General features: G+C 39.9%; 1 protein-coding gene across 3 annotated transcripts in view; it reads left to right on the top strand.

Annotated features, from left to right (window-relative positions):
- CPEB4 (cytoplasmic polyadenylation element binding protein 4) overlaps positions 1-11,936 on the top strand; it is a 153,659-nt gene extending 141,723 nt beyond the window's left edge. For all 3 annotated transcript variants that reach the window (XM_073620603.1, XM_073620602.1, XM_073620604.1), the window contains 2 exons: positions 1,127-1,308; positions 3,905-11,936. In XM_073620603.1, coding sequence (XP_073476704.1) covers positions 1,127-1,308; positions 3,905-4,132 — 410 coding nt within the window. In that variant the 3' untranslated portion in view covers positions 4,133-11,936. The remainder of the gene's footprint in view (positions 1-1,126; positions 1,309-3,904) is intronic.
- Positions 11,937-22,162: the final 10,226 nt, after the last annotated feature.

A 22,162-nucleotide genomic window follows, 5' to 3' on the forward strand; every position in this document is an offset into this window, starting at 1 on the left:
TTAAAACAGTTTAGAACAGGCAGAAGGAAAGGAAGGTTATGTTTTGACTCTGGCTTGAGAAATTGTTTAATACACAATGCTTTAGCAAGGAGCCTGTAAAGCATTGCATCAGCGATCATGGGTGCAATCTCAGGCTCCTGCAGACTGTTCGTGTAGGTGTCTTCCCATACTTCTTATGGGCAGGCAGTTACTGAATGACAGGGAGAATCCATGAAATACTAAAGCACTCACCAGTGCCCTGGTAGTTCATTAAAAACTACAAGTGCTCGTAGTTCATTCATTCACAAAACTCTGTGAGGCCTCGTTCACACCTGTGTATTTTCTGTTTTGCAGAAACGCACTACAGTCCATTTTATATGGTTTCTAATGGGCCTCCTTCACATCTGTGCATTTTCCACCGGTGCATATTTTGGAAAGGGTCAGGAACTTTTCATCCTGCATCAGGTTCTGTTTGGTTCCATAGATTTCAGTGGAAATGCAGTGGAAACGAATCAAAAACGCAAGCACTGCATTTTTTAAGTGTTTTTGCTTGTTTCTCCTTCAAGACCTTTCCCAAAACCCAAAACACACCAACCATGAGGGCATCAAAAATGTGTGTGGAAAAAAACACAACCTGCATAGGTGTGAAGTGTAAATAGGAGTAGAACATGTAACCTGTTCCCAAAGGTGAACTTATGCTTCTAAAGTATAACTAAAGAAAAAACTTTTAGTGGACAGGGATTAGAACACATTTCAAGCTCTTTGTTTCCCCATTAGGGGGATTCATGCTGTTTATTTGCCCTGTTTACCATATCACAGAAAGTGAAAGTAGAAGAAAATCACACATTTTGGGTTTTCCCCGGAACAGGAATATAGGAGAAGTCTTCCAATGGGGACACAAGTCCAGTAAACCTGGTGACAACTAGGGATTCCCTCATTTTGAAGAGATTTCCTCTCCCCTCCTGTTTTGGCTATAGGACAGGGAGTGAAGAGAAATCTCCACATTGGGACACATGGCATACAAATACAGGTCTTATAACCCACCCTTACTCTATTCAAAATAAAAATTAAAAAGTTGTGCTTTTAGTTCCACTTTAAGGTTTACGTCCACTATAATTTATCTTATGTTTATTGCTTTTTGTTACAGTGGAGTTGGCAATGATAATGGATCGCCTATATGGAGGAGTATGCTATGCTGGCATAGACACAGACCCTGAGCTGAAATACCCAAAAGGAGCAGGGCGTGTTGCCTTTTCCAATCAACAGAGTTATATAGCTGCTATCAGTGCCCGCTTTGTTCAGTTGCAGCACGGAGAGATCGATAAGCGGGTGAGCTGCAGTTTATATTTCTTGTACAGATATAAATGTAGAGAATGTTGGGATTTCTTCACATAGGTTTTAGGGCTGTATTGCTTAGGTTTTGTTTTTCCTTCAGAGAAGGAGAAAAGGCGGAGGCTGTACTAGAAACAACTGATCTCTTGTGGCCTCGATGCACCACTGTGCATCAGCTGTTTTCTTTATTTCCTCGTGTCTGCAGTTACAGCTTGTGGGCTCCCAATATACTCATTTTTTTTTTCTCAGTTCTGTTGCAAATCTAAAAAGGATTTTGATGCTCCCTGGGCTACTTCATGAAGCCAGGTGCTGAAGCCTGGGGATAGCCTTATTCTAATTAATTTGTTTTTTAGTTCTTCAACTAAAATATTTAAAACTGAGCCCCGGGACTTTTATTAAAAAATAAATTAAATAAATTAAAAAATACCTTTGCAGCGGATGACCTCGCATTGTACGGGTTAACTGCTCATTAAGTCTGAAGGTAGAGGAATAGGCTGTAGTAGCTTATTCCTCAATCCCCAGCAGCCAGCACTCTCTTCTCTCCATAGCTCCAGGTTGTGGGCAGGCCCCCAGCTTCTTCACTGATTATGTGCTTGATGACATTAGAGTGTGAAAGCTTTGGGGGGAAAAAGGTAAGTATTATAACTTAATCATCTGCATCTAGACTTAACGAGTATTCACTTCTACTATGTAACTATGTAACTATGTTAAGCATACAAGTTTTAAGTGCAGTGAAGGGCAAAGCTGGATGTCATAAGGAAACTTAGGAAGGGATTAGACTTACTTTGATATCTACATGATATCTGTACAGAAAGGCTGTGATTGGGCAAAGCATGGTTATTAGAAGCTATCCACCTCATGTCCTTCATACCCTCTCCTATCTGTGCAGACAGAAATGGGAAAAAGTAAAATATAGGAAAGGCAAATGTCTAAGGTTGCCCTTTCAAGCATTGGTTGTGAAGATCAGAAGACTATCAGGCTGTTTAGGGAGTAAATAAAGAGTGATGAGAGTGTTAATCAGCACATGCAGATATCTGCAATAATTTAATATTTCCAATGATCACCCTAAAACCTGTATGTACAGACTCTTATGTGAGGTAGTTACTGATTTGTATGATGAAAGAAGCAGTTCTGAACTAAATAAAAGCCATTTGGCAGGGCGAGAGAGACTGTGCAGTAGTTGACTGTGCAGGACATAAACATGATTGTGCAGTGGCTGCATCTTCCATATGCTGTATATCATCTATGGGTAACCCCCCCCTCAAAATCCAACTATCTTTTTGCCTATACCTGTCAGCAACTTAAATGTTCCTCATGAAATTTTGTCCTATATGTAGGGAAGACTTCTAAGTATTCCTTTTGTTGCAGCACATCTCCTATTTGGCCATTATACTGAACATGCAGCATAATTTGCGCAATGTCAGCAGTAGGAGTACCCATATATCTGTTCTTATAGGTTCAGTGTTACCTGAGTGGCAGTTGTGCTTAGTGGGTTGGGATTCTGCATCTGTTTGTACAATTTGGCCTAATGATGGACATGGACATAACCATTTTTGAAACGTTCCCTTTCAAAAGAACATATGATATTGAATGGGCTACAGCAGTCTTCTATCCTTGCTTGGTCGGCTGAAGTCCTGCATTGCTGATTTCCACCCGAGATTGGATTGCTTAACTGCTCCAAATACAATACAAATTACTTTAAAAATGACAGAAATATAGAAGCTGCCATTGCTGAGGCATTTATAGGTTCAAATATCATATGATATTTAATTGGCTTAGCCTTCTCAATAGCTCTACCTCTCAGACTGCCCTTCTGTTGTCTGAATGTGCGCAACAGGAAATCAGTTGGCTGGACAGCAACTTTCAAAATTCAGGTGATCTCTGAAGCCTAATGTTCCAGCTTTAGTGCCCAGATCCCTGTAATAACACTAGCTGGCTACTAAGCCATTGCTATGGCACAGAAACACAGTAGAAATGTAGAGACCAGTGGGAGAAATCATAGAACATATCAGAGGACACAGGTATCCATCACGCTCGGGAGTATTGCATCCTGAATATTCTGCCTGTGAGTGTAGCTCTGTAAGTAAAGCTCCAGGTATGTATTATTACTATTTTACTTTTGCAGGGTTTTTTAATGTATGTGACGTTACGTTAAATACTTGCATTTGTGCATAAGCCAAATTGTAAACATTTCTCTTTTAAATGCTCAGTCTGTCCAAAACCAATAAGTCAGTTATGAATTGTAGTTGATGGGTTGAAGCACCCTCTGAAATATATATATGTTAGAGATTCTCACTACTGCTCTTGATACTGCTTTTCCATGCCATGGATGTAAAATAAAATAACATTTGAGACTTCCTTGTACTAATCAATAGAGGTGGACATGTTCTTGGATTCAGATACCTCTATGCTGCAGGCCGTTGAGGGGTGGAAGATGTCAGCCACTTATTCATCTTTCCAGGACCAACTCAAGATGGAATTTGTTCCTTTTTTTATGACAAACTGTCCTATATTATTAACGTTGATTTTTGTTTTTTTTGTTTTTTTTCCCATTCTCATGTTTCTTTTTTTCTGATCTCTTCTATGCTGACAGGTGGAAGTGAAGCCATATGTCTTGGATGACCAGTTGTGTGATGAGTGTCAAGGAGCTCGTTGCAGTGGCAAGTTTGCTCCATTCTTCTGTGCTAATGTTACCTGTCTGCAGTATTACTGTGAATATTGCTGGGCTGCTATCCACTCCCGTGCAGGGCGGGAGTTCCACAAGCCGCTGGTGAAAGAGGGAGGTGATCGCCCAAGGCATATTTCATTCCGTTGGAATTGAGTGACCCATATACTTAACTTCCTTCCCAAGGATCCAAATAAGTGCACTCTTCTGTTCTCTTAATCTCCCTCCCTCCTTCCATCATTAGGAAAGCATGTCCTCTTGTTGTAGTCTGTATTTTAACAATAGTATAACGAAAGAATGACCTACACCATAGGTATTTTGTAGAGTCTTGTGTCATTGAGAACTGTATTGAAACGCCTTTGTTGTTCCTAACAATATCACTCTGATGCATGCCAGTTTCATGCTGTCCTCATTGAAAACCAAGGGAGCAGGGAGACTGCAACAATTTTAATTAATATTATTATTAATGTATTTTTTTATTTTGTCAAAGAAAAGAGCTTAAAATGGTTAAATATATTAAGCAAGGAAAAAAAGAAAACCATAGTATTTTTTTTATTTTAATTAAATTATTATTAAAATGTAATGGAAAAATACTATTAATGTAACCATACAACTACAATAACACTATTTGGTCTGTTTGAGACAGCTTATTTTTTACTTGGGGGGGAGATTTTTTTATGTTCTATTTATTCTGGGTTTTTGTTTTTTTTTTTTCTTTTTTTATTATTCTTTTTAACTTTTATTGGAAAGTTAGCTGTTGCCTGTTGTCAAAAGACCCACAAACAGCGTGCGTAAACATAAATATAAACAGCATTGTAAGTTCAAATTATCTGTGATTTTACAAGGTTAAAGTGACTTCATCATCCTAGACATTTTTCACAAATATCCTATTGTAAGGCACAAACATAAAATGGTGACATTTGTTTGTTTCAATATGCCAGTACAGGCTGTTGATGAATCAGTTATACCGTGAAGGAAATGTTGTTCTTGAAGCCGTGTTTTATTTCTGCAGAAGCCTAGAGTTACATACAGTTGACGGTGAAATGCTTGTTGTTTCTGTGCTAAAATTCCATTGTCAGTTGTGACTAACTATACACTTCTGGAGAATGACAATGTGGCTGCTGGAAAAAAAAGGCAAATCCCATTAGGCACAATAGGGTGTCCCCCAACCTGTATTACAAAACGAGTGAGGTTATAACTAAAATTTACAAACTTTACTAACTCACTGCTCTTCCTTTAAATTATAAGATATGTTAAAACTCCAGAGAAAGATGGTGATGCACTTTAAGCAATGGCAGATACCGTAAATATTATACAAGATTTTTTTTTTTTTTTGCTATATATTATGTTCTTGTTGGACATTAAGTGAACTGGCTCAATCTCCTTGGGGATCTGAAATATTTTAACAGTAAACTGTTTGCATTTAAGCTCATAAAGAATGTACATGTTGAGTGAAGTTACTACTGAGGGGAGTGCACTTATTTATTTTTTCACTGAAATAAAAAAAATAAAAAAATGAATACAACGTCAGTTATAACCCATACCGCCACCTCCCCCCCCCCCCCCCTCCAAAAAGATATAGCCTACCAAAGCTCAAATAAGTAAATACGTTCAGTTACAGAAGGCAGAAATGTCTCAGAAAGAACAAATGTATAGATTTTTATTTTTGATGACTAATTTATATCTATAATCGGAACTTACTTAACCTTGCATCGGGTGCCAGCTTCTGTTCTCCATTGTGTCACCAAACATGTGGAAGATACCTCAAAGATGGCATTAGATGTTTTATTGAGTTGGTTTACAATTCTGGACTGTAAAAGGAGCCCATTACTGTATCAGTACTCCGTTTGCTGTCCTTAAGGGTCTGTCCCTAGAGTAGTTTTGGGTAATTTCAGGTGGCTTGAGTCACCCACTGGATTGTAATATCTTTTGAGTGCTACTGCCGTGTTTATCTGTCGTGCTGATTTCTCACTCTGTGTGGTATTGGAGGACAGATCTTGCCACTGGGTGATTCAACACACAAGTATCCACCCATTGCTTGAATATTATTTTTGGATAAACTGACCCTTTAAGGTACCCACACATCCAGTCAATCGTTTGCACAGTATGAATGATTTCATGCAACAATCTGTATGCAGTAAAGATGTTTGTAACACTTCTCAGATGAGCACGGCAACCTTGATTTGTGAAGGTTGGAAAATCTTAGCTGGGCCCCCGCTAAACATGAATAGGTATGCCAGGTATTACAGCTTATCAGGCGAGGGTCTAATTGTTACAATGGAAATGATCAGATGCCTTTGTTCATAGGTACCTTTTAGAGTAGAGTGGCAGCACACAATAGTTACCTGGTTAAAGCTTGCAGATGTATTATGCCCCTTTGGCAGATAAAGGACTGGGGAAGGGCTTCCTTCAGCATAAAGTCACTTTACACACCTGCATTGTCTGTATGTCTTAGGCAGTGTGGCAAAATTGTATCTAGGGGAGTGTCATCTGTATAATGAGCAAGGAGGAAATTTGGGAACCAGTTCTGTACCGCAATCTGTCAAAATATTCCTGATTGCTTTGCACACAGTAGTTGAATCTCAATGCAATATTTCTCAAATTTGCTTTAATAATCCCCTTGCAGCTTTGCTTTCCACAGGTGAGCAGCAATCTATAGAAGTTTCGACTCTTTGCATGTTAAAACTATCTAGAACAGAATTTGGCAATGAAACTTATAGTACCTAGTTTTCAAGATTTTTGGTACTGAAAACTTTAAGCTGCTTATACCGCTGGATAATCTTTTGATGCCTTAACCTTTAAATGGCCAGATAGCACGAGCAGTTGACCCTTTTGCCAGTATCTAGAGAACAACAACCGTAAAGTAAGGTTTGGGTTATAAGATAATATAGGATATGAAATAGATTTTTTTTTTTTTTTATAAATTTTACTTCGTGTTCTAAAAATGAAACCAATTTAATAGTACCAGTCCACCCAGATTTTGTACTTGGGATGAGTCTTATCACACCGATTCATGCAGTGTGATCTTCACCCCCTTTTTATCATAAAGTCTCACACATTTTGCTGCAGTAAAATATTAGCCACATTTCTATACTATAAATAAAATGAAAAACCCAATATGGCAGGGATATGCTATTAGCAAACCTCCAACTGTTGCAGAACTATGAGTCCCATAAGGCAAAGCAAGACTCAGACAGCCACAAGCATGACACCCAGAGGCAGAGACATGGATGGGACTTGTAGTTTTGCAACAGCTGGAGGTCCGCTAATTGCATATCCCTGCAATATGGCTTATAAGAGCTGCTTTAAATGATTACTGCACATAGGCAAAGATGCCACCAGTGGTGACTTCCAGAAATCCTAAGTCTGTACATTTTGGGTGAGCTGACCCTCTAAACAGTATAAATACACTTTCCCTTATTTCCATTGATTGTGCAAAGCTGTAAATGTAATGCACATTAATTTGCTGCTACCCACCACAAAATTGTGGTTTTTAGCCTCTAAAGCCTTAAGCAATGGACAAACTAAGGAATAGATGTAAGTATATTGCTAGTATAACAACTAGGACCAGCAAGTAAGATTTATGAAAAGAAAATTAGATTCCAACGTCCTAAATAACTCATAGCCTATTATTTGACTAAAACCAGCCATACACTGTTGGATTTCCCTCATTCAGCTCACAGACTGAACAAGAGAACTTTTATCGATTCTCCCATCCACACTAAACCGTGTGGATAGAGGAATGTCCGCTGACAGCCAGCACCCACAGCTGTCACAATACTCAAATAATGGCTGCATCTGATTAGCCAACAATTTATCCACATGGCTTCTTTGATTTTCAGATCAAAAGATGCCGTATGAGGGGGTGCTGACAAGGCCACCCATGGCTCCCAATTTCAGCCAGTTTATTAGGAACTGGCTAAAATTTGCTCAGTGTATGGCAAGTTTAAGTCTGTTTTTTGCCTAAACACACTGTAGTAAGCTATTTTGTGGGCGTAACCAAAATTCAACGGCACACAATGTGCCTGTTGACTAGGAATCACAAAATTCAGTAACGCTCAAGGCACTCATTGGCTCATATTCTATTCTGAATTCATTGTAAAATTATTGGCATCACACTTCTAAAAAGTGGCCCCCACCTAACAAAATGGCTTCCTGCAGTGTGTAAAGACAGAGCCAGTTCACTCTAACTGAAACTTGTGCTCTCCACTAAATTATATAGATCAGAGGGCATACCTGTGGTGTATGTTTAACTCTTAAAACCGTCATGGGAGTTTACAGTGCAATTTAGTCCAAGTGGGTTTATTCTAGCTGTTAGCATAGAGAAGCTGATGTTGGCTCTTATAAATAACCAGCTCTTTAAAAAGTGCAGATCTAGCTGGTTTTCATATAGTGGATTGTACTGCTTCATGCTATTTCATCACCATAGGTTGTGAAAACCAAAGACTTGCTTCAGTGCTGCTGCTTAACTCTTGAGTCCCTGTTTCACCTTCCAGAAGGACAGCTAAGTTGGAGTAGGACTTTGAGGTATTTTGCTTTTGTGAAGAAAGGAAAACTGTTCCTCTTTTCCCCTCAGCATTAACATTGCTAAACAATATCACTGTCTTTGTTGTCCTGATGTTCACCACTCCAACAACAGAGGAGTTATGTGAACATATGTTGAAATGGAAATATGTACTACTGACTAAAGCCCAACTCCAAGCATGTTTTTTTAGTTTGTGGTTGAGTGGAGAGGGGTTGGAACCCCTGTTTGTTTTTGTATTGTTGTCTGCGCCCCACTTTGGATATTTCTCCTCCCTTCCTGTGTCATCGCTAGTGACCACACATATAGTTAAAGAAATATCCTAAAGAGGGACACAGGTAGTAATAAAAACAATGGCAGGGATTCTAACCTTTTACTAGTCTACTTGCGCTCTACTCTACAGTGCTTTTATAGCTGTCTGTGTCCCCTTTGGAGACTTCTGCTCATTTCATGTTCAGATTGAAATGGAGGAAAATCTTCTTAATGGGAACATAGCAATAAAAAAAAACCTTACAAATCTCCCTTATCTTCTCTTTTAAAAGAAAAGTTTTGGCTGGAGTGGAGCTTTAATAATTCTTCGTAGGGAGCTACTCATAAGATCTATCCCTGTCCAATAGAATTCCCACACTGGGTGCTCTTGTACATCTAGTCAAAAGATTTTCTCAACTCCAGATCAATAGTTTATTTTAAACTTTTTGTACATTGGAAGAGATTATAGGTGGCTTGGGGTGTGCTAGAGTGCCATTCCTACCAGTAAACAGTGGCAAAGACTTAACTTTTTCACTGCCAGGTGTTTGCTCGGCAGAGTCCGGCGGTGTCTTGCAGACCTGCCAGAATCCAAAAACTTTAGGCTCCTAAGACGCTAGTTGACAGAATTCTGGAGCTGCTGCCTCCAGCAGAGAAAAGGTTAATCCTCCATAAATAAACCACTGTTTGGAAGCTAGTCTTGGCAAATATTTTCTTTTATTTCCCTTTGTACATGACCTGCTGAATTTCGGTACAGCAATTTTGTAGCTAACTTATTTTTGTCATGCACATATTGTACACTTGTTATGCACTAATTTTATATATCTTATGTTTCCAGCAGTGAGCGTTTAGGCCCACTTTTCACTGGCGGGATATCTCTTTATGCAATACCTCAATTTTTCATATTGCAAAGAGTAGCTTTTTGTACTTTTATTACGGAGAGATCTTCATATAACTTCATTTTTTAATATAAATAATTTTAATAAATTTTTATTTTCTTATATTCTGCTTTTTATACATTTCAGTGCTCTGCATACATTTTGAGCGATGGATGTGGTGCACTGGTAATGCTACTTCAGAACCTGCAGAGATTAAAAAAAAAAAAGTAAAAACAAAAAAAAAAAAATAAACAAAAAAAGCACGTGGTTTCAAATAGTCTAGCCCAAAACCAAACATTTGGTGCATATTTCATTTCAAATTTTATTAGGAAAAGCAAAAAAAAGTGAATAGAAACCGCATGAACGTGACAATATAATCTCGTTGTTTAGTCCCTTGGAAAAAATAAACAAAAGTGTAGCATAGAGAATAAAAAGATTAAATAACAAATTAAAATGTATTCTGCTTCATACGTCTCATTTTTTAAGAAATTAAAATATCTATATATATATAAATATATATAAATATCTATATATATACACAGTTGCAGACTTTTTGGTGAATGTTTAGCCATTTTACATATTAACAAAATTTAATGTTAGGTGTTTATGATGCAGCCATGTCTGCGATTTTAAGAAAAAAAAATGTTTAAGTGGGGAAAAAAAAAATCCAAGAAATAAAACCATACCTTCTGGTTCCAGATGTATAATGTTAGTATGCATGACTAATATAAAGAAAACAAATTGTTACTACTAATATTCACTTGTTGTTATTGTGTGAAAAGCGTGTTTACAGATGACTTGATAACACTTTACTTTACAGAGCTTAAAGTACCATGGACTTACTCTGTGCCCTCGGAGTAGTGGTTTTATGGAGTCATGGCTTTAGTATAATGTATGCTAGTAGATAATCGATTTGCCTTTCAGGCCCATAGTTGGCACCTCATCTATTGGCTGGGAAGAAGCATGTGATGTATAGCCTAAGTCCTTGTCTTTTCACATGCCAAGTTTTTTGGTTTCCTCTAATTTGCATTCTTCGGAATGAGGCTTTGTAGCTGTGAGTGCAGTGCTGCTAACTTCAGCTGTAAGGCAGTTCAAGCATCACATCCCAGAGTGTTAATATGGCTATTTTCTGCACTGTAAAACAAAAAACGCATTGCTTATTATTTTGAACGTGGTGAAAACCCTCACTGCCCAATGCTTTGGCCTAGTATATACTTCTCCATACACAGACCTCTGCATAAAGCAGGTTAAAAAATGTTTGCAGTGAACAACTGGCATTTAATAAGAAATGCTGTTGGAAAGACTTGATAATCCCACCTTTTTTAAGTTTTATTTTTTTATTTTTTATTTTTTATTGTTTTGAAGCATTAAGCCTTCTGTTTTAAAAGGTGATTTAAAACTTGAATGTGATAATAAATTATGGCAAGTTGAACTTCAAGTTATGTGCAATACTTATCTCTGACTTTTGAAAGATCTTTGCAGTGTAATTCTTCATTGTTTTTAATTGCAGGCATTTAAAAAAAAAAGATGTTTTCTACTGTTCTAGTACTCCTCTTTCTTGCTGGTGTTTGTAAAGAAAAGAAATCAGAAATCAATCTTTCTACTAATGTAAAACTGAGATTATTTTTTAAAAAAATGGAATAAGAGGTTTTGGTCATTGGCGTTATTTTGTTACCTTCTTTTTACCTCTGGCGTTCCGGAAGAGCCTTAGACTCCAGACTCTGGCCCTTCCAGGTATTCCGGGTTTAAAGCTACTGTGATTGATAACATTGTAAGAATTGGGACAATATTTTATTCAACTGTTTTATTTTTTATATTTTTAAATTTGAAAGCATAATTAGTTTTTATAATTTTCATCAGATTCCTTTGTTATATTTTTTTGGAAGTGAACTTATTAACAAGTGGGTGTCTAGTTTTTACTAATCCCTAATGTTATCTTCTTTTTCCAGTGTATTGCTCATTTATCAGAAGGAAAAGTTATTTAAATATGTCAGTTAATTGTACCACTTGGCTGAATTTACACATAGTTTTTACTGTGTATGGGGAGGTTGTAGTATTTATTATAGCATTTTAAATAAAGGTAATTCATTTTTTATTGAAGTCATTTTCACGTTTTAAGTTCATATTTTTGTATGTTCTACTCTAATTAAGTTATATAACACAAGTTCCTTTTTTAAAGAGTTCATTTGTTGAAGTGCTAGTGAAAAATTAATGTTATTAAATAGTTTGCAAATGACTATTTATACCAGTATGCATATAATTTTTAAATATTTGTAATGTGAGATGTTGAATGAATAAAACTTTTAACTCTAAATGCTGTTTTTATTTCACATATTTTCAACAAAAATAATTTCAGGCATTAGACCAAAATTGTGGGAATTTATTCAACTTTTTTTTTCCAGCCAAAATAAATAAAACCACACAGCTACGTTCAATGCAACCTGTTCAATGTTTTATCCCAATTATATGTTATCTGGTCTACTGTGTAGAACAGCTGTGTGTCTTCAGTGATTTCGTTTACACACCTTTCTTTGGGGACTTTGGAACCTAAACTACAAAGAAAAAAATTAGGTGGACCCTTTCTCTGGAAGCTGCACCAAAAAAAAAAAAAAGTAGGCTTCCTGCAGTTTCTCTTTTCCATAACGGACTTACCATACCTTGCTCCTCACTGTGTAGAGGTAGCCTCATATCAGAGAGGTTATCTGATAACTGTTAGGGAAATATTTAAGAAGCAGAAAAAGTGTGTAGATTTCTCTCCAGCAGGCAGTAAAGTAATCACATCACCAATTCTCACTCCAAATTTCATGAGACTAGCAATCACAATTGAGCAATGCTCTTACAATGCAAATATAGCACTATAAGGCTGTAGGTATAGAATTTCCTAGGCACATGCACATACCAGGAAGTACATTATTTGTAAAGAGAAATTCAACCCAAAGGGTAGATACGTCAGGGTAATAGGCACTATTACCAAATCTAGATGTTCCCTAACAGATGGCTAATCTTCACTTTTTGGGTTCAGGTCTAAGTGCACTAATCACAAAACACAGGAGCTGCTCAGAATCAATAGTTTGTTGCATAATTGTTGCATGTGACCACAGTTTGTTACAAAGTAACATGCAATAAAATAGATTATAGCAAACCAGTGCTTTGCCCATGCAGGGCAAAACAGGTTTGATTTAAAGCATATGTAAACCTTAGCAATGAACTTCTTATTTCATCTCTCTTGTTATGTTAAAGCAGAGTTCCACCGGCAGAAACAAAATTAAGTCAGCAGCTATAAATACTGTAGCTGCTGACTTTTAATATATGGACACTTACCTATCCAGGGAGCCTGTGATGTTTGCACCGGAAGCCGATCTTCAGATCGACTTCTGAGTGCTGCCGCCGCAATTCCTGGTAGGGGAACCAAGCAGTGAAGACTTTTGGCTTCTCTCCTGGTTCCCTACTGCGCATGCGCGAGTCCTGCTGTGCATTCTGATTGGTCCCTGCTGTCTTCTGGGACCTTTGTGTCTGGATATGCCGGACATTGTGTAGATCGGCGCACAATGTGCAGCAATTTTCTCCGGAAGTGGGAGCAAATACCTGGATTTGACAGGTATCTGTCCCCCCCCTCCCCCCTGAAAGGTGCCAAATGTGACACCGGAGGGGGGGAGGCATCCGAACAGCAGAAGTTCCATTTCTGGGTGGAACTCTGCTTTAAAGCTGACTTCTAGCATGGACCAAAGTATGTATGCACTGCTACTTCAGTGATCACTGCTAGCTTTCAGGCCCCGTACTGAGCAGCTGCCCTGTCGCTCCCTCGGCATGGGGTCAATTCAGAGGAACCTTTGCATTTTCTTAATGAATGCAAGGTATTCTGTGTTCAGACGGGGTGGAGAGGCAGGGCAGTGATGTCGGCTATCTCTAATGACTACTGAACGCCTCCCCTGTTGAGGAAAAGAAGGGGGTATTCTGCAGTCATTCAGTCCTGACATAAAAGGACTACATTGCTCCTCCATGGAGCATTGTCACCATTAGACAGGAAGTATTTGTGGCAAGATTACCAGGTGGAATAAAGTACAAAAGCCCGAGAAAAAATAAAATGAATACAGCCACCACATCTTGCAGGCCTGATAAGATGCAATACTAATTTTATTATTATTATACAGTTATAACAGTTATACAGGTATAACAGTTTACGCAGTACTTTACAATATAAAAGGGAGACAATACAATTATAATACAATAAGATACAGGAGGATTAAGAGGGCCCTGCTCAGAAGAGCTTACAATCTAATAGGGTGGGGCAGGTGGTACAAAAGGTTGTAACTGTGGGGAATGAGCTGATGGAAGTGGTAAAAGATTAGTTAGAGACGTTATAGGCTTTCCTGAAGAGATGAGTTTTCAGGGATCGCCTGAAGGTAGCAAGAGTATCGGATAGCCGGACAGGTGGAGGTAACGAGTTCCAGAGGATGGGAGAGGCTCTGGAGAAATCCTGGAGATGAGCATGAGAGGAGGAGACGAGAGAGCTTGAGAGTAGGAGGTCTTGAGAAGAGCGGAGAGGCCGATTTTGGTGATATTTGGAGACAAGATTGGTGATGTAGCTCGGGGCAGAGTTGTAAATGGCTTTGTATGTTATGGTTAGTATTTTGAATTTAATTTGCTGGGTGATTGGGAGCCAGTGTAGGGATTGGAGGGGAGGGTTGGCAGACACTGAGCGGTTGGTAAGGTGGATAAGTCTGGCAGCAGCATTCATGATAGACTGAAGAGGGGATAGCCTATGGAGAGTCATGCAATAGTTAAGGCGAGAGATAACAAGGGAGTGAATTTTAGAGATGTTACGGAGGTGAATTCTACAAACTTTTGACAACGATTGGATTTGAGGCTGAAAGGACAAGTCAGGGTGTAGGATTACACCTAGTACCCTGGCGTGAGGGGAGGGACTGATGGTTGCATTGTTGATTTTGATGGCAAAGTCGTGGAGGGGGGCATGGGCGGGGGGGATATTAATAGCTCAGTTTTAGAGAGATTTAGTTTAAGTAAGTGGTGCGACATCCATGCTGATATGTCAGTTAGTAAGTTAGTAATGCGAGAGGAGACTGAAGGAGTGAGGTGAGGAGTAGACGGATAGATTTGGGTGTCATCAGCGTATAAGTGGTATTGGAAGCCGTGGGTGGTTATCAAGTGACCAAGGGAGGAGGTGTAGATAGAGAAGAGAAGGGGTCCAAGAACAGAGCCTTGGGGGACCCCCACAGAGACAGGAGACAGAGTTGTAGGTGACACTGAAGGAGCGCTGTGATAAATAGGCAGAGAACCAGGATAGAGCAGAATCTCGGACAAGGGAATGTAGTTTATTGAGAAGGAGCAGGTGGTCAACAGTATCAGAGGCCGCAGAGAGGTCAAGTAGCAGGAGTATGGAGTACTGGCTGTTGGTTTTAGCAGTTAGTAAATCGTTAGTGAGTTTTAGTAAGGCAGTTTCTGTGGAGTGCTGTGAGCGAAAGCCAGACTGTAAAGGGTCAAGAAAGTTATTTTCACTGACGTAGGAGCTAAGACGGTTGTAAACTAAGCGTTCTAGAAGTTTAGAGGTGAATGGGAGCAATGAGATGGGTCTTAAGTTGTTCAGGTTGGTAGGGTCCAGTGAGGGCTTTTTAAGTATGGGAGTGATCTGCGCATGTTTTAGATTTTTTTATGGTTTTGTATTTAAATACAGTTTAAGTAGATGGTACAATCAGATTATAACGTCTGGCAGGCTTTAAAGAACATGTTTTCAGATTTCTTCAGAGTATCACATGCTATAAATAGAATGGTTATTTTTGTAATGTTAATTGACATGGCAGTTCTCCTGCCTGAAGGTCTAGAAAATATGACCCTGAGGAATGGAGCTCGACTGCAGCATATCCTTCTGCACACTTTACCAAATTATTTTGTTACTGCTATAGTACATTGTTCCTTGTAGGCCACATTATTTTTCTTGTACACACCACAATGTTGTCTTTTGGATAAAGCTGTATCCCACTTACAAGTTCGCCAATATAATAGCTTTTCTAAAGGAAATTGTTGTCAAGAAGTTTTCCTATAAATTCCTTCCTATATGGTCTGACACCATGAAATTTTGACTTTCTTGATTCAGTGACAGTTTGCTGTACTGTAGCATCCTCTCATATAAGTACCATAATGGAGAAGGATGTTAGCAGTGTAATTTCTGAATAAGATAACTTACAAAAAGAAAATGACAAAATAGAATGGGGCTCTTACAGTAAAACCTTGGTTTGGTTTGAGAGCGTTTTGCAAGACCAGCAAAATTTTTAAATACATTTTGACTTGATATATAAGTAGAGAGAGACGCCCCTATATGTAGCAATATGGTTACATTTAATAAAGGTACAACATTTAGCAACTCACATGGTTGATGATTAAAACAGGCACATCTAAGTATGCAGTCATCCAGGGTAAAACTGTGCACATAGACCATCCGCCACACCGCCATGACTTCATCCCTTCCATGCTGCGCTCCACGAGCGCTTCAAGCCTCGCTTTCAGATTGGTCTACTGCAGGGTAGTCTTCACGGTCACGGTTGCAGACTGACATCGGTGAGAGCCGGCGGTTGCGGAGGATTGTCTATGCGTACAGCTTTACCCCGGATGCCTGCATACTTTAGGCCTGTACACACGATACGAAAATCGGATGGAAAAATTTGTACGACGAGCTGTCTGCCGATATTCGGATCGTTAGTACAGTGCTTTCGACAGCCAATTTCACTTTTTCGTCAGACAAAAGCTGGATGTGCAGACTAAAATTTTCGTTGGATGTGAACTCAATGTCCGATTTTTGTTTCATATAGTACAGTTTTCCTACAAAAAAAATCGTAAGGGCAAGACTACGCATGCTCAGAAACAAAAGAACACATACAAAACTATTTAACACATTACGTCATTTCTGACGTTGTATTCTGTCATATGAAAATTTTCGTATTGTGAGTAACCTCTTCACTTTTGACATGAGAATAGCATGCCACAAAAAACAACGTTCGATCATCCGAAAATCTAAGCATGTGTACGAGGCTTTAGATGTGCCTCTTTTATTAATCAACTATGTGAGTTGCTAAATGTTACTATTTTGCTACACTTAGAGGCACCTCTCTCTTCTATACTTTGTAGATCCTGCTCGATTTTGCTTCTAATCCCCTTGTGGAGGCTGCAATTTGTGGATGGACATTTTATGGTTACACAACCTGGTCACATTGCTATAATCTTTTTATATGGACTATAAAATGAAAGACATATGAATAAATGGTTGTGGAACTAATCATTTGAGTTTCCATTATTTCTTATGGGGAATTTCGCTTTGATATTCAAGTGCTTTGGGTTACAAGCATGTTTCCGGAACAAATTATGCTTGCAGTCCAAGGTTTTCCTGTATCAGTGGATGGATAACTGAAATGCCTGACACATATGCTGTAATATTCAAGAAAATTAGCTGGTGAAGACATTCGCTGTAAGAAAGTATGTGGCAGGTCGACACCACAAAGAAAACTGCAAACTATAGAAGATAGAGCGCTATGGGAAAAAAGGAAGCTGAATTTTAAATTGACGTTTCCAGGCAATGTCATCAGTAAGATACTGAAGCTATCTACGAAACCCTAACTGCTAGATTTCACTGACCATCTGACATGCTTAGCTGCATTTAGGGTGTACTTCCAGTGTCAGAGCTGGGCTCAGCCCTTCCTTCTCTGAGCTGGCCACTCAGCTGTCGGCTAATTGCCAGCTCCCATCTCTCTCCACAGTTACCCAACTGTTGTTGATTCTGCTCGTCAGTCCTGCCTACTTAAAGTCGTCCAGCTCACTTGATCTCTGCCTTCGCCTACTATCAGGAACCATGAATCAGACCGAGACAGAAGTAAAGTTATATCACACTTCTTTAATAATAATAATAAGGTAAACAGAGTAGGCGTAGTCAAAACAAGCCAGAGTTCAGTAACCGGATCGGGTAGTCAGCCAAGCAATGTCAGAGAGCCAGAGATAAACGTAGTAGTAGTACAGCAAGCAGGATCAGAAGCCAAAAGGAACGGCAGCCGACTTAGTCTTCAACAGGAACGCAGGAGAAAGTCTCTGTGATGTTGACAAAGGTGAAGGCAGAGATCAAGTGAGCTGGACGACTTTAAGTAGGAAGGACTGACAAGCAGAATCAACAACAGCTGAGTAACTGTGGAGAGAGATGGGAGCTGGCAATTAGCCAACAGCTGAGCGGCCAGCTCAGAGAAGGAAGGGCTGAGCCCAGTCCTGACATCCAGGAACCTGTATTGCGCAACTTCCTCCCTCTTGATGCACCCACTGGTCACTTTCAAATTTCCAAGGCAACTTATAATCTAAATGGTAGCTGTAATTTTTGCACTTTTTTTTTTTTTTTTTTTTTTTTTAGTATATAAGTTAGTTAATACATTTTTTGATTTTTCTATAAGAAAAGTACAGACATATGATACGAGAATTGCAATTCCAAGGAAAGACAAAATAAATAACATCTCTCCATCTATTTGGAGACCCTGGATTTTGGGGTTGGAGTGGACGGCCTGGGCTAAATGCTCCATTGCCAGGATATATAAAAGGGCCAGCAGGACACCTCTGGCGAGTCCCATTGTTAATGTGTATAGGGTCTGACAGAGTTCCATTCACTTGAACCCTGTCAGGAGTAGAGTCGTAAAGGGTCATAATCTGTCCCAGTAAAGAGTCGGTGAGGTCAATTTGATGTAGTGTAGCACGTATTGACCGCCAATCCAGGTGCTCAAATGCCTTTTTGGATAGAAAGAAGTCAGAATGGCAAGTTGTGGGTGGTAGTATCGTGTATGAGGGTCAGTGTCTTTATTGGGTTATAGTGTGCCTCCTTTTAGGGCACAAAGCCAACCTGTTCCAAATGAATCAAAGAAGGGACATGCGCTTGAAGCCTATTAGCCATTAACTTTTCAAAGAGCTTAATGTTGACACTAATTATAGAAATGGGGTGGTAACATTCACATTGTGTTGGGTCCTTGTCAGATAGGGGGATTAACGTGATGTGCGCTTCCTGGGACTGCATTGGGAAAGAGTTACTAGGAGAGACTGTATTAAATGCTAGAATTAAAATGGGAGCAAGCGTTTCTTTAAATTGCTTATAAAACACATTGGTAATCCTGTTGGGTCCTCTGATTTTTCCCGACGGGAGGGAGGTGATAGTGGCTTGGACATCCGGGCTATGAAAAAGAGAGTTAAATCAGAGCGGGCTTCCTCAGACAAGGTCAGAAGCACTATCGCGTTATTATAATTCAGAAGATGCGGAGAGGAGTCAGATTGTTAGGCATGAAATGCCTGAAGAGGCATGGCAAAGATTTCCTTTCAACGTAGTCATTTTTGGGATAAAAGTACGAGCCTGCTTTGCTATAAGTGAGAATTAAAGACTGTTTTTGTGAGAGAGCTCAAGTTGCTGGAGTTCTTGAAGTAGAGAAGAAATCTTAAAGGACCTAACTCTCTTGAGGTGGGTGCCCTCTGAGATCATAGTCCCCCAGATCACGCATTTGAGAGCTTTACAGTTTACAGGTACTGGGGTTGTTTCTATGGCATGATCAGATCATGATTAGTTAGGAAATCAGAAATGGTCTTAAGGATAGCGGCACGGACCCTGAGAAGGGCCAAATGGAGTCTCCAGATGGAAAAAGGGTTTTGAGTTGCGAGGGATTTTAAGCGACAGGCATAAAGGGAAGTGATCAGACCAGAGGCAGCCTGCCAGTCCAAGGGGTGATGGAACATAAGGAAGTAATCTATCTGGATATAAGAATTACAAAACGACAAGTAATATGTATAGTCTTTCTGGCCGGGATGGAGTATACGCAGGTGTCTATGATGCTAAAGTGGATTTCAGTTTGTTCAACCAGGACCAAGAAATAGGGGATTTGCCTGAGGAGGTGTATAAGTGAGAATTAAAGACCGTTTTTTTGTTTTGTTTCCTTATATATCTGGTTCTCTGTATGTGAGAGGCAGAATAAGTAATCTATGGTGGTTCCAGGATCTCAAGAGCACTCCAGCACCTCTGAATTATCAACAAAGAGGAGAAGGGGTAGTATGTTGTAGGGCAAGGATATGCCATTAGCAGACCTCCAGCTGTTGCAGAACTACAAGTCCCAGGAGGCATAGCGAGACTCTGACAGCCACAAGCATGACACCCAGTGGCAGAGGCACGATAGGACTTGTAGTTTTGCAACAGCTGGAGGTCCGCTAATTGCATATCCCTGTTGTAGGGCAACAATGCCTGGATGAACACCTGAGTACGCATCCAAAAGGAAACCTACAGTGAGAGAATATGGAGGCTACCATTGCTGAACTCATCTAAAGATGGTAGTTGCCTGGCTGTCATGCTGATCCCAGAGTTTTAGTTCTTTCAGGCACTAACCTGGAAAATGTATGCGGATTAGGAGCTCTGACTTTGTTTCAATCATTCCTATTAATTTCCAAAGGCAAAATATAGTAACAGTAGGGGCAATATGTAAACATGGTAATTTAAAAAGAGATGCAGAAAAAACATAAATTGGCCAGAATGTACACAAAATGTATCAGAATATCTGCCCAAAAGGAGATATAATGTAAGCAACTGTGACTCTCCAGCAAGAGGGACCAACAGAAAAAAAAATGGGGAAAGGGAGGGGAAGACAAGGAGAGAGGTACAGTATTCCCTCCACTGATTCAGGAACAAAAGTGGGAAAAGGGGACTATAAAGGAGTGCAGAGAAGAAAGGGCGCAGTTAAGCCAGGATTCCCTAACTTTAAGAAATTTAACATGGCGTGGGAGCCATTAAGAAGGCTAATCATTTTTTTCATTGACTAATAGTTTATTCGTATGCTACTAACTTCTAGTGAGTTAAAGTGGGGTTCCACCCAGGGGGTCCATTAAAAAAAAAAAATTAAAAGTCAGCAGCTACAAATACTGCAGCTGCTGACTTTTAATTGGACACTTACCTGTCACTGGGTCCAGCGATGCGGGGGATCGAAGCCCCGCTCGTCCCCCCCTCCGCTCGTCGGCGCCGGCATTTCAACTGTGGGCGCCGGGCTGTGGCTTCACAGCCTGGCACCCACTGCACATGCGCGAGCGGTGCCGCGCGCCGTGATTGGCCGCTCAATCACCTGGGACCTGTAATGGGTCCCAGATGATTGACAGGAGGGAGGGAACAGAGCGGAGCCCTTCCTGTGCCGAGGCGGAAGTGATGTCACCAGCCCAGGCAAAGGAAGAGGCAGACTACAAGGGACCACCTAGCAACAGGCATTTAGAGGTAAGTAAAAAAAAAATATATATATCCAAATGTTTTTTTGTTTTGTTTTTTTTAATATTTCAGGTATGTGTGTTTTTATGGGTGGGACCCCACTTTAACTCTAGGCTTCTTCCAGGTATTGGCAAATGTCTGAGCAAGAGATGAACAATTTCTGTTGAGAAGAGTTAAGGCCTGGTAACCTGCAGTGCAACAAAGCTAAGCTATCCAGGGATCTGTGATGTGAAATAAGGTTTGGATAAGGCCGACTATTCCAAACGAAAAGGGGATTAGCCTCAGAAAAGACCACAATAAATACATGACTTCACTTTTGTGACCACAGCTCTGGAAGCATCTGTACCTATGCTACGGGGCAACTCTTGCAATGTGAGCGGCACCCACTTAACCAGCTCCAGACCAGCCGCCGCAGTTGTTTACTGTGGCAGGTTGGCCCCCCTGGGCGAACCGCCGTAACTGTACGTCGGCCCTTAAGGACGCTGTATGAGGCGCACGCACGCTGCCGGAGGCACCCGCAGCGTGTGCCCGGAGCGGATGCGAATGCCCGGCGGGCGTGATGAGCGCCGGGCACCCGCAATCCCCACTCATGACAGAGCGAGAACCGGGATCTGTGTGTGTAAACACACAAATCCCGGTTCTCAGGGGAGAGGAGACAGATCGTGTGTTCATACTAAGTATGAACACTAATCTCTCTCCTCCTCTAGTCAGTCCCATCCCCCCTACAGTTAGAACACACCTAGCGAACACAGTTAACCCCTTGATCGCCCCCTAGTGTTAACCCCTTTCCTGCCAGTGACATTTATACAGTAATCAGTGCATTTTTATAGCACTGATCGCTGTATAATTGTCAATGATTTCAAAAATGTGTCAAAAATGTCCAATTTGTCCGTCGCAATATTGCAGTCCCGATAAAAATCGCAGATCACCGCCATTACTAGTAAAAAAAGAAAATAATAATAAAAATGCTGTAAATCTATCCCCTATTTTGTAAACGCTATAACTTTTGAGCAAATTAATCAATATATGCTTATTTCGATTTTTTTTACCAAAAATATGTAGAAGAATACATATCGGCCTAAGCTGAGGAAAAAATTTGTTTTTGTTTTTTTTAAATTTGATATATTTATTATAGCAAAAAGTAAAAGATAGAGGGGGTTATTTATGAAAGGCAAATCCACTTTGCACTAAAAGTGCAAACTACAAGTGCAAAGTGCACTTGAAATTGCACTGAAAGTACACCTGGAAGTGCGGTCGCTTTAGATCCGAGGGGTACA

The sequence above is a fragment of the Aquarana catesbeiana genome, linkage group LG03 (genome assembly GCF_042186555.1).
Source record: "Aquarana catesbeiana isolate 2022-GZ linkage group LG03, ASM4218655v1, whole genome shotgun sequence".
In the NCBI taxonomy this organism is placed as follows: domain Eukaryota; kingdom Metazoa; phylum Chordata; class Amphibia; order Anura; family Ranidae; genus Aquarana; species Aquarana catesbeiana.